At 53.9% G+C, this 13136-nt stretch overlaps 1 protein-coding gene across 12 annotated transcripts in view; it reads right to left on the minus strand.

Annotated features, from left to right (window-relative positions):
- Positions 1-13136, minus strand: part of EVC (EvC ciliary complex subunit 1) — a 68077-nt gene that overhangs the window by 30604 nt on the left and 24337 nt on the right. For all 12 annotated transcript variants that reach the window (XM_032493807.1, XM_032493833.1, XM_032493816.1 and 9 more), the window contains 4 exons: positions 10541-10699; positions 5719-5935; positions 3169-3317; positions 623-721 (listed from right to left, as the gene is read on the minus strand). In XM_032493807.1, coding sequence (XP_032349698.1) covers positions 623-721; positions 3169-3317; positions 5719-5935; positions 10541-10699 — 624 coding nt within the window. The remainder of the gene's footprint in view (positions 1-622; positions 722-3168; positions 3318-5718; positions 5936-10540; positions 10700-13136) is intronic.

Genomic DNA, 13136 nt, shown 5'->3' on the forward strand with positions numbered 1-13136 from the left:
GATGCGGACTGAAGGTACACACACCCTTTAACCCAGCAATTCTGCCCCTTGCTACACGCCCGAGAGGGACACGCACGCGTGTGTCTCAAACACCATCTGCAAGAAAGCTCCTATCAGCAGAAAGGGTAAATGGTGGCATGCTATGCAGGGAGATCCTACAGACCAATGAGCAAGAATGAACTACTGCTACACACAACACAGTACAACAGTATGTATAAAATTGAGAGACAGACACCTGACCTACAAGAGCGCATGCTATATGATTCCATTCATATAAAAGCAGGGACTTGAGTTCCACATAAGCCAGGATATGGCTCCTGTGAGCAGTGAGGGGAGGGGGGTTGGGAGGAGGTGTGAGGGGGCTCCCGAGGTTCTGCCATGATCTCTTTCTCAATCTGGATGGTGGTTACACAGGTGTATTTTTGCCTCTAGGGACATTTGGAGGTGACGGTCCCGAGCATCTCAGAAACGGAAGAGGCCTCAGATACGACCTGGTTTCTGCCTGGGTCACTCAGACAAAGTGTGCCAGGGTCTCAGGGTCCCCAGCCCAGAAGGATGTGAGGTTCTCACGCATGCCCAGAGCCTGGGGTTTCTCAGCCGATCCCACCTGGAGGCCACGTACCTGGCAGAGCGCGGCCGCGGCCTCCGTGGCTCTGACGTTCTCGTCCTCCTCCAGGCCACTCTGCTCCAGCCTCTGCCTCTCCAGGACCTCGTGAAAAGCCTGGGAGCAAAACAGGATGCTGAATCTGGTAGAAAAATGCTGACTTATTCTTTCCCCAGAAACACCTCCTCCACTGACTCTGCCTCTCAGACTGGAGGGACATTCACCCTTGATTTGTACACAAGGAAAATGGGGTGCGGGGGGTGCCACATGACCTCCACTTGCAAATTGTAGCCAAGGCCAGGACCAGTGAACCTGACCTCCAGGAAAGCCAGACTATTCTGTTGTCCACCCGTCATGAAGAGGTGCCACTGGCCCCCTGTCACCCTTCTCTCTTGGCCACAAGCCACCCAGACCTCATTCTCTGACTTCAGCTGCGGGGGACCAGGCCGTGGGAGGCCCGCCCAGTGGAGCCCGAGCCTGGCAGGGGCCACTAAGGGTCAGTGTGGTCAGTGGCCACCAGGCCTCTGTGATCACATGGCGAGGCCCTACCCTGAGGAGCCCAGCAGAGTGACAGGGAGGTGTGCACCTGATGCCTCAGACACAGTCAGAGAGGCCGAGAGCACAACCCCCCGGGGCGGACTTCCCTTAGGGGCAGCGTCCCCGTTGCTGGGGAAGCATGTAAGCCAAGTCCTGAAGGACAAGGAGGGGTCCCTGGAGGGCAGATGGGCCAACACACTCTCCTTCCAGGCTCAACAGGCAACAGCAGCGGGACCAGGCAGTTAGAACCCTCTGGCCTCGGTGGGGGCCGGGCGGGAGGTAAGCGAGGGGGTGGGGTGCAGGGACCAGAGAGGGAGGGGCTGGTGCAGGGCCAAAGTCCGTGTTTATTTACTCATTCTCTTTTTTCTTTCTTTAACACGGAACCTTCATGAATTTGCATGTCCTTCCCGCGCAGGGGCCACGCTAACCTCTGCATCGTTCCTGTTTTAGTACACCTGCGGCTGAGGCGAGCACCACCCACTCGTTCTTTGTTCATTCGGCCGTTTATTTGTTGTTCGTTCGTTCTTCATTTAATCATTCAATTATTCGTCCTTTTGTGTCCACCATCCATCCATCCGTTCATTCACTCTTTTGGCTCTCACGCAGTCATCTGCTGCTCATTCATTCATTCATTCATTCACGCATGCTTTGCTCAACCCTTCCTTCCTTGGTCCCATGTCTCCTGAGCACCAGTGTGTGCCGGGCTGTGCTGAGATCCTGGGTCACAGAGCTGATGCTGTCACGTCCTCCACACTCAGGATTTGCGCTGAGCAATGTGACATCAGGGAGAAGGGCCTGGAAATCTCACGGAGAGCTGTATAATCATATCTTTCCACTCTCATTTCAAATGTATCTTCCCAAGACAGAAACAGCCCCCACCCCACTTTATGACAAACCCCAGAACCCCCAGGCGAGGCCCGTGCAGGGAGGCTCTGCGGGTGGGGTGGGGGAAGGGCACTGGACCAGGGACCCAGGGATGTAAATGCCTCTCCTCTTCTTGGGGGACCCTCTGCTGGCTCGTCACTGGGGTGTTGCTGCCGTCACCACCACGCTTGCCCCCAGGGAGCACCTGTGCCTGTGCTCTGGGCTGAGCCTGGACCCAGATTCTGTCCTGCCATCCCCTCGGCAGAGCTGAGACAACGTGTTCCAAATGCTAACTCAGAGCAGAGGGGCCCAGAGAAACAGTCGGGTTGTGGCTGCCCCTTACTGGCTTTGGCCGAGTCCTAAGAACCCTGTATCACCCAGATGAGAAAGCCAGAGGGTTAGCCACGTGCCCAAGGTCACTCACAGCGGCAGACTCACGTCCAAACCCAGGTCCCGCCGCCCCAGCACCCAAATGCGTCACTCCCATGGGGGATGCCCAGGACAAACAGCCCCTCCCCCAGCCTCCCCGCCACCCCGCAGGACAGGCAGGGGCAGAGGTCTGTCCTCTCGCCCTGACAACTGCAAGTCCTGGGCCTTCCAGCCTGTGCTGGCGCCAGCGCATTCTTTCCCCTCAAGCAGGGTGACTTCTTGCTTCCTGTCCTCCTGCAGGTCTCCTTGACCCCTGCCCAGTCCAGACCAGGACGGCTGTCCAGCTGGTCCTCTCTGGTCCTGCCCACTCAGCTCCACAAGCCGGCTCCTCCCCTGACTCGGCACCTGTCCCAGCAAGGGGCCCCATCCCCTTGTGAGAGCCTGCCTCACACCTGGGACTTGCCAGTCCCTTCGGGTCCACATTCCCCACTGGCTCCCATGGTAGGTAGGGACCCCGTGGCGTGCCTCTCTGGCCCCTCCCACTCATCTCTCCAGCAGCCCGGTGAGGACGTGCTGCTTTTATCAGAAGCAAGATGGGACGCAGAGCTCAAGGCACTTGTCTAAGGTCACTGGGCTGACAGGTGGGAGGTGAGGAGAGACCTCCTGTCTGCTGGATGCTGAAGCCTCTGGCTTCTCAAGCGCAGTAAGGGGGACCAGACCACCCCGCTCCGCCCGCACGGCTCTCCCAGGACGGCCGCGCCTGAGGACGTGGGGGCGATCGGGAGCAGGGTCACCTGCAGGAACTCCTCAGGGTCGGCGGTCCGCGGCAACTCGGCCAGGAAGCACCTCCGTTCCTCCTCTTGAGCCAGCGTGAGCTTTTCCGTCCTCTCCGCCTGGCGAACCTGGGAGGCCTTGACCAGGTCTTTGCCTCGCTGGACAAAGTCTGAAACCGACATAGAACAGGGACATCGCCAGTTGCTCTCCTGGCAAAGCGTCCACTGGCTGCGTGAGGAGCGTCAGACACTCAGGGGCAAGTCCCATTTTTATTTTCCTCTGATCACTCAGGCACAATGGCTTCCCAAAGTCTGGTATTAGGAGCCCCTGGCCCCTCAAAGCCCATGGGTCCCCGTCATTTGAAGGAAACCCCACTTTCCCTTGGGCCGAGGGCCCAGAGGTTTTGTGGAGCTGCGGTACAGGGCCGGGCCAACCTGCCCAGGAGATAAACAAACGGGTGTTTTCCTGGGGAAAAGAGTGTAGGGGACAAGTAAGTGGCATGGGAGGGACAGAGGACAGAGAGCCCGGGTCTGCAGGAAGATGGTGGCATTTCAGACTGGAGTTGAGACTTGAAAACTTCGAGGGTGAATTGTTAGATCAGCAGAAGAGGAGGAGGGTGAACCCAAGGGCAAGGCCCCCTGGTGTGGGGGAGGGTAAACTCGACTGGATCTAAAACAGCCCCTTAGCACACCCAGGTCACAGCACTGGGGGCTGGGGTCTACCCGTGAGCAAGATCAGCCCAGATCTCAAGATGTTCCTGGTCCAGGGAAGAGGAGAAACGTGGAAGGAGAATGAATTATGTGCTGGATGAGGGTTGGGGCAGGGGGAGGTGCAGGATGAGGAGCCGGCAGCATGGGACCCCAGAGACGGCTCCTGGGAGTAGAGCTGATGAAGAAGTCGGCCCGATTCTGCTCCCTTGGGTTTTGAGGAAGATGCTGTGTGAAGAGGCTGGAGAAGCAAGTGAAGGCCAGGTCACAAGGGGCTTCTGCCCTTGGCGACGTTGGTTTCAGCATCTCCCCACCCCCCTCTTACACCCACACACGTCAGAGTGCCTTCTGCACAGTGTCATAATGCAATCACACTTCCTTGGGTTTGATCTGAGGATCTGTTTAGCCTCCAGCACCAATGGAAAGAGTGTGTTCAGGTGCCCAGGAGAGACCAGAGTCTTCCCTCTGCCCCTGACTGTCTCCTTGCCTCCCCCGTCTTGTCCAAGATTAACAGACTCTGACCAATGGGCACCGTTTCAGCATCCCATCCCAGCCACTCTCTGCTCCTGGGGACTCTTTCCACTAGTCAAGTCCCGGCCACCGTGTGTGATGACCCTCGAGCCCAGATGCAGTCAGATTCTACATGGTCCAGAATTTCAGTCAACAGCAGACTTCCATATGGTCACAGAAGCCATAGCGACAAGTGACACAGACATCTGTGGAAGGGCCTGGCTGGAGTCCTGAGGTCCCAGGATTAAACGACTGTCCCCTGGCCCCATCTCCAAAGGGCAGCAGACAGGCATGGCAGAGGGGACGTGAGCAAGCATAGAGGACCAGGTCTTTGGCTGCAATGGAAACCTGGTGCCAGGGACCGGACTGTGTCCCTCCGAATTGATGTGCTGAAGTCTGAAACCTTGTGTGACTGTCTTTGGACATGGGGCCTAGAAGGTTAAGTGAGGTCAGAAGGATGCAGCCCTCATCCCACAGGGCTGGTGCTTTATCAGAAGAGGAACAATGCAAGAAAGCTTGCTTTCTGCCAAGGAAAGAGCCTGCGAGAAGGCGGCCCTCTGACAGCCCTCATCAGGAACCAAACCGGCTGCACACTGATCTTAAACCTCCAGCCTCCAGATCTGTGAGAAAGAAATGTCTGTTGTATGAGCCCCCCCATCCGTGGTACCTTGTTAGGCAGCCCCAGCAGACGAAGGAGGCCCAGACTCTACTTCCACTCAGCCCTGGCCACACGTGCAGCCTTGGGTCAACACTGATGGGCTCTCCTGCCAAGGGTGTGAGGAAGCTGGTGCAGAGGCGGTACCCACCCTGCAGGTGACAGACCTGGGTTTCTCAAGGGTCCCACCAATGGTGTGACCTGGACCAAGTCTCAGATGCCCTTGACGTCTTGAGCCCTGACCCTCCCATCTCCCAGGGTCAGCCCCGGGGGGCAGTACCCTACGTGGGAAACAGCCACGCCGGGTTCTGTCCCGTCCCGCGGGCCCGACCACTGCCCACCGTCGTCGCCCATCCGCAGCTGAGCAGGACCTCATGACTTCGTGCCCGGCTTCTGGGTGTTTCCACCCCTTTGCCCTCTGCACGTTCCAGGTGGTTCTCGGTCAGCCCGAATCACCGGTGACTGCGTGGAGCAGGCAGCCCCAGCTCCGAGGCGGCAGCCCTGCTTACCTCTGCTTTATGGGAAGGCAAGCGAGGCTCAGAGGAGTTAAGTGACGGGTCCCCCGAGGCAGACCTGGTGCGGGTCCTATAGGGGCCGCTCCACGTCTCCTGACACCTGCAAGTGCGGCCACGCGCCCCGGCCCCGATGCCCAGCAGCACGGGGGCCCAGAAGGATGGCGCCCTGGCCCGCTCGCTCACCTCGGCGGAAGCGCTCAGCCTCCTCCCAGAAGGCCTTGTGCTGCTGGGTCAGCAGCTCCTCCTTCTGTCGCCCCGAGAGCTTGCCCTCGACGGCCAGCAGCTCCAGGCCGCAGGAGATGGCGGCCAGCCGGCACTTGGTCTCCTCCTGGATTTGCAGCTTCAGGAACTCAATGGTTTTGGCCATGTGCGCCCGCCCCATTGTTCTCTCCAGGGTGTCCTAAGAAAAGAAACCCACAGGACAATTGGCTGGGACACCGTGGGTCAGCACTTGGCCGTGAGGTCTGTAAACAGCAGTGGACTCCGTCCCAGGGCCCCCACCTCCCAGTGAGCAGAGCTCAGATGAAGCTGCTCTCCTGAGCCTCCTGTGTCTGCTCCTCGGATGGGGACAAAATCGCCCCTCAGGGATGGGGCGAGGCTGACACTGGATAACACACGGAAAACGCTTGCTACATAGTGAGTGTCTACAGAGGGCTCTCTCTTCCGGGAAGGAATCTGATAAATGCACACGATCAGAGAGGAAGGTCCACCTTTTCCATAGTCATCCCTCCCCACTCACTGGGGCCTCTGGCCTCCACAGCCCTGGAAAAGCAACACCAGGAGAAATAAAGGTCACAGGACTTTCTGGCTTTTGAGCCTCAGAGAACCTGTGTCCTGGGGATGTAAGATATTTTCCAGGTCGGATTTGTAACAGGGGACAACAAACCTGACTCCGCATTAGCTCTGCTCCTTTAGCTCTAACCCTGCGCTCTGTTGCCTGCGCTCAGTCACGCTGGTTCCGCGCCTTTTGTAAAAGAGTGTTCCTGTAGCCTGAAATGCACAGGAGAGCCCCTTCTCAAGGCTCTGACTGTTAAGGGTAGAACCCTTTTCCATTCATACAGAGATAAAAAGTTGCAGAACAAAGAACATTTGTCTTGTTGGAGGTTTACATCGCGACCCGACCCAGGTGGACAGCTGCAGGAACAAAGGATTCGGACACCAAGACGTTTACAACAACCAACCACACCCCTCCCCATTTTAGGGTAAAAGGAGCCTGAGTTCTGACTTGGGGAAGATAGTTCTCCAGGACATTAGTCTCCCATCTTCCTGGTCTGCTGGCTTTCCAAATAAAGTCATTTTTCTTTGTCCCAACACCTCATGTCCCGATTTACTGGCCTGTTGTGCGGCAAGCAGCACGAGCTGGACTCTGTAACAGACTGACGTGGAGGGTTATCCCAGCCATCAGACTTCGGAACAGGCCCGCCTGCCCTACCACGTGCTCACTCACTTGGGATAGAACTCTCGGATGAGATGCCTCCCCGTGCAGGAAATGTCAACCAGAGACAGAGGCAGACCCTGTAGGTGTCCATCCCTTGTCCTTATGTCTCAGAGAGCAGCTGCTCAAGGATCCCGTTAAAGCTGCAGGTCCTGCATCTCAGAGGAAGGACATCTTTCCCCCTGGGGATGGCCCCACTGGCCCCAGGCATAGTACGGTGGAGCCTGGAGTCAGCCTTAGCCCCTCTCCTCCACCACGCCTGCTCCTGTCCCCTGCACATCCCTCCTCTCCGTTTCCTCCTTGTTGGCCCACAGCCATTCCCAGCTCAGGCCAGATCACTTCTGCCCTGGGCTACTGCCTCCCACCAGTCTCCCTATGCTCCGGCCCCACCTGGCAGACAGGGGGCTTTTCTGCGGTGCAGTCTTGGCTCTGTCATCCCCTGGTCCAAACCCCGCGGTCACTGCCTCCAAACCGAGTCTCTGCTCCTGGGCGCAGTGCATGAGGCTTCTTTGGTGGCTCAGTCTCCAGCCTCATCCCACATTCCTCCTTGCTCCTGGCTGCCCAGCACGCCTGACTCTCAGCTCCACTGGGCCTTTGCACACACAAGGCCTCGCACCTGGAACCCCCTCCCAGCCTCCTCTCACTCCCCTGCCTGGCCAGGTCCTACTCATCCTTACAGGCTGTGCAGTGTCTTCCCAGACCTTCCCCAGCCCCACAGTCCCCTCCTCCAGGCTCCACGGCTCCTGTGCCTCTGTCTTTAAGGAGCTAATCATGAGGGACAGTCCCAGGCTGGACTGAGAGCCCTTGAAGGCAGGGGCCGCACCTGAGCCATCCACTAACCTGCCCTGGGCCTCACTGTTTGCTGAGCCACAGTGGACTGTGTTCTGACAATGTGTGAACAGATCTGGGACAATGCTTCCCCAGTTACAGACAAGAACGCTGAGGTTTATTCTGGAAGGCCACCTAACTAGCCCAGGGACAGTGGCTCTGAACCTTCCTCTCTTCCAAGTTAGCCCGGCAGCCGTCAGCGGGCCCGCGACCAGTAGGGGGCACAAGAGGATAAGCGCTCAGAGCGGGTGTGGGCGGCCAGGGGCCTGGGCACCGGGCGAAGGGGTGAGGGGCGGCGCCTGGCAATCAGAGCAGCCACCTCCCTGGGCAGCACCGTGAGGCCTCCAGGCTGCGTAGTGACAGTGCACCCTCTGCATTTATATTCAGGGAAGAGGAGTGGAGAGAGGTGAGCAGGGGTGGAGGGACTTGGATGGGAGGTGACGGGGCATTGCTGGCTCTGAGTGTAGCCAGTCCTCAAGCGTGCCCAGGCTCAAACTTGGCTCCAGACCTGCACAACCCTGGGCACCATGTCCTCACCTACACCCAACTTACAGAATGGACGCGAGTATTAAATAAGTTAAAATATGCGAAACACTTAAAATAGCAGCCAGAAGATGGTAAGCGCTCTTGAATGCAAGCTGTTGTCATAATTATCCGCAGCAGGTCCCCACACCTCTCCTGCCATCTGCTTTCTCTTGAACATCCCTAGAGACGGACTCTGATGACGTCTGGGGCCCTTTCCAGGGCTCCTGCGGTTCTGATACTCAGCAATACCACGTGATGCAGTCCAGGTCCAGCTGCTGAGAATTTAAATTCTTCTGGGGTTCATCAACAACATATTCCGACATAAAGAAGCTACATTTTTTTCTTCAGTTCATGGGATGCAGGCAGAGCTAACTCCTCCCTCGACTGTGTAAATAAATACAGGCTGTTGCCCTTTCCACACAGCATTACAATGACTTGTTAATGTCTATTTTGCTGCTGACACATGGCCTGCCAGAGTCTAATCACTAACATACTGAGCGTCCCCTGTGCCAGGATCTGTCCTAAAGGCCGTACATGTTGTCTACTTTCTAACACTCTCAGAGCTGATGTTATTCTGATTCCCATTTTAGAGACGATGCAACTGAGTTACAGAGAGGTTACGTAACCTGCCCAAGGTCACACAGCTAATAAGAGGTAAGACTATAGCATGAGCTCAGGTTTCTAGCTGGAGCCTGCAACATTGTTTCGCTAACAGAATGTGGCACAGAGTAGGTGCTCATTAAATGCTGACTGAAGAAAGGGCATACCGAAAACCTGGATCATCCTTTCCCTTCTTCCTCTTTGGAAGTGACTGACTAATACTGTGGCCAGTGTCAGCTAAGGTTACATTTTTTTCCTGCATCAATATCTTGCTGATGGAGCAATAATAAATACCTAGGAAAAAAGAATCAAAGGAAAAAAGTCTTTCTCCTTTGATGAGCATTAATATCTGCAGCCTTATCAAATTAAAATCCAATTTAAAGGGGCTTGGGTGGCAAACAAGGAAGTGTGGGGGGCAGGCTGAGTGATGTCATTAGACAGCACGGAGGTCCTAGATGAGTCACTTAGCTGGCTCCTCTGCTCACAGGGAGGGAGATATCAGCAGTGCTTGTCTTTCAGCAGTGCCGAGTAGGGTACACGATTCTGCATTTCAAACCAGCTCTTGGGTGATGCTGATGCCACGAGTCTGCAGACCACATTTGGAGGACCAGAGCAGTCTGTGTAGAAGCAGTAGGGATCCGCTCAGCTCAGCAGGGCCTTCTCCTCAGGTCTGAGATGCTGAGGCTCTGAGGTAAGGCCCCTGCAAGTTTGTGAGACAGGTATAACTTGGGTGGATGCACGGGTCTGAAATATAATCCATGAGTCCTCGAGGTCAGAAGAGGACACGGGTGCGTAGTGCCCTGGGCTTTGCATACAGCAGGGAGAAACCATGGCTGATCCCCACGGTGACTAGGGTGTGGCAGGTCACCAAGCACTTCCCCAGCACTGCCTGTGGCAACTCCTGAAATCAATTTTTATAAATAGAGTAACTGAAGCTCAGAGGGGTGAAGTAACCTGTTTGAGATCACACAGCTCCAAGTGGCTCAGCCGAGTTTCAAAGTTGGATTTGGATTTGTGGATTCCTGTGCGCCAGGGCCTTGTACACCCAGCTATACATCAGAATCGTTTGGGGAGTTTTGAAAACAGCAGCGCCAGGGCCTCCACTGCAGACCAGGCAGACCGGGTCCCTGTGCGGGAGGCCCCAGGCGCAGCACAGGCACAGTTTCAAGCTCCCAGGTGACTCACGGGGCAGTCAGGAGACAACCGAAGTTCCATGGCTGTCAACCATGACTGCTCAGTGTGGTCGCCTGGAACCTTAAAAAGCCCAGACTTGATTAAGTCAGACTCTCTGGGGTGGTGGCTCATCTTGGACCCAAGCATCAGTACTTCTGCAGCCTCTTCAGGTAACTTCAATGTGCAGCCAGGATTGGAAACCAAGGCTCTAGGCCGTAATAACATGGAGCTGGCCAGCATCTCCATTAACAGGAGGGAGGGATGGATGGATGGATGGACGGACAGCTGCACAGATGGATGGACTCACTGCTTTTCTCTGGCTTCTATATCCTCATCTACAACATGCAGGTGTTCAACCTAATGGTCCCTACAGCACGTCAAGCTTCCAGAATCCACATCCCTACTTTGAATATCACGTTCCCTCCCCGCCCCCTCCAGCGTTACCAGAGCCTGCAAATCCTGGGAGTCACGCAAGAGCCCTTCGGCTGCAATCATTCTTTCTGTCAGAGTCGTCAGGAGCTGTCGGGCTTTGGTGCTGGAACACTTCAATTGGTCCACAAGAAAGTGCTGGATGTTTTCCATCTGTTTCCAGAAAGCTTCCATCTGTGAAATGACAAACAAGAGGTGGGGTGGGGGTGGGGGAAACTTACTTAAGAAAGCTACAAAGCTGCGCGGTTCAGCTTGGGAACTACTATTCACGCCTTATCACACACCGAGATTCTAAACAACTCTCCACCTCGAGCCCGTTTATCTCAGCAATAATCGCGTTCTCCTGAGGTTCCTCCCAGTCCCACTGTGGGTGCCTGTCGGTTTCGAGGTGGCTTTTCAGCCAGCACCAGTGCGCTGCTGATAAGGAAGGAAAAGCACAATGAGATCATTCAGCTTACACAGCTTAAAGTCTCTTAAACAGGCCGTTACTGCTGCCTGGAGGGGTGCAGGAAACTCAACAGTGTGCTCCTGGAAGCTTCCAGATCTTTGAAAAAGATTAAATGCATCTTGGCAATACAAGCAGCAATGGCCATTTAAGTATTAGTTATTGTCCTAAAAGTACAAAAGGGCATCATGGCAGAGATGAGGATGACCATGAAAACATTTTGCTTTAAAATCTTTCCCCTTTCTGCCCCGTCTTCTCAGGAGCAGAGTAGGGAATCACCAAGGGGTTGAGCAGGTTGGGGCTGTGTTTTTGTCACTGCAGCCTCTCAGAGCTCTGGAGAATAACGATGCCGAAGTCATAACAACTTTCCTTTATGTGTGTAGTTTATATGCCAAGCTCTGTGCTCCACACATTTTATTTCTAGATAAAATATCTATCAGAGCTGTCTCCGTTATTGCAGGTCACCAATACTTTAGAGAATCTTATGAGAACAATGAATCCTGTGCCTGAAAGATGCAGACACAGACAAGATGCGCCACTGCTTTAGGGAGTCCCTGGACCACTGGACTCCCGGGTGAGCATCCGCCCTTAGTCATCTCATCCTAAGAATATCCTCGCTCTCCGCTGACCTACCTGAGCTCCGTGAGACTCCATCTCCAGGCATCTCTAACTCAAGCCAGAACACACCGTCTCCCCTCCTAACTTGTTCTCATTCTGGGGTCCTTATTTCTGTAGAACTGATCCTCTACACCCTCTTCTTTTTTTTTCCATTTTCAAAAATTGAAGTATAGTCAGTTTACAATGTTGTGTCAATTCCTGGTGCACAGAGTAATGTTTCAATCATACATATACACATTCCCTTTCATATTCTTTTCATTACAGGTGACTACAAGATATTGAATATAGTTCCCTGTGCTATACAGTAGAAACGTATTGTTTATCTATTTTACATACAGTAGTGTGTATCTGCAAATCTCAAACTCCCAATTTACCCCTTCCCACTACCTTTTCCCCCATAAATTTGTTTTCTATGTCTGTGAATCTGTTTCTGTTTTGTAAATAAGTTCATTTGTGTCCTTTCTTTGAGTCCATATATGAGTGACATCATATGGAATTTTTCTTTCTATTTTTGGCTTACTTCACTTAGAATGACAATCTCCAGGTCCATCTGTGTTGTTGCCAATGGCATTATTTGATTCTTTTCTATGCCTGAATGGTATTCCATTATATATATTTATTTATATATATATAAATATATATACACACATATATATGTACATACACATACATATACACACATACACACATATATATATATATACACATCTCATATCTTTATCCAGTCATCTGTTCACGGACATTTAGGTTGCTTCCAGGTCTTGGCTATTGTAAATTGTGCTGCTATGAACACCAGGATGCATGTATTTTTTTGAATTAGAATTTCCTCCAGGTAGATGCTCAGGAGTGCACCCTCTTCTTCCCACCACCACCTCCCCATCCACCACCCTATCAGCGCTCCCATTTTTTCTTATCTCCCCATCCCTATTATAGCAATTGCCTTCATGAAATTCCCACCGAACTAGCACAAAATCTCCTAACAATGCTCCACACAGCAGCCTGGGCAGTTCTTCTAAAACAGAACGAGGCCAAGCCATCCTCTGCTGCTTCAGTGGCTCTCGTCTCCCTGGCATGAGATGAAAACCCTCCAGGAAGACCTCTGGCTTTACTTGCTCTGCCTGCGTCCCAGCCCTGGCTCCCTTCTCTGCCCACCTACCGGCCAACATCCATGCACACTTCTCTCCAAAAGCCTCTTGATGTTTCTATTTCCAAGAAGACTTTTGTAACCCTGGGGTAAAATGAATTCCTCTCTCCACTGTGCCTCAGTCTTCCCACATTTTCCTCTGTCACGGCACTTGTAACCTACAATGTCCTCAACTGCTCACCTGTTGGTCCCCCCACCTGCCTGGCCTGAGCATCTTCCCTGAAGAGCCAGGTCTAAGTTCATTTGGAATCCCCAGTTCCCAGTCCAACACCCGGCTGCCAAGAAAATATTTGTTTAATTCGTAACATATGAACAGGGGGGCAGCAGAACCCCAAAGCAAAATAGAGAATTGGAGGGAAGCCATCCTCTCTGGAATTTAAAACATGCTTTTATGAGTGATGCCT

The sequence above is a fragment of the Camelus ferus genome, chromosome 2 (assembly GCF_009834535.1).
Source record: "Camelus ferus isolate YT-003-E chromosome 2, BCGSAC_Cfer_1.0, whole genome shotgun sequence".
Classification (NCBI taxonomy): domain Eukaryota; kingdom Metazoa; phylum Chordata; class Mammalia; order Artiodactyla; family Camelidae; genus Camelus; species Camelus ferus.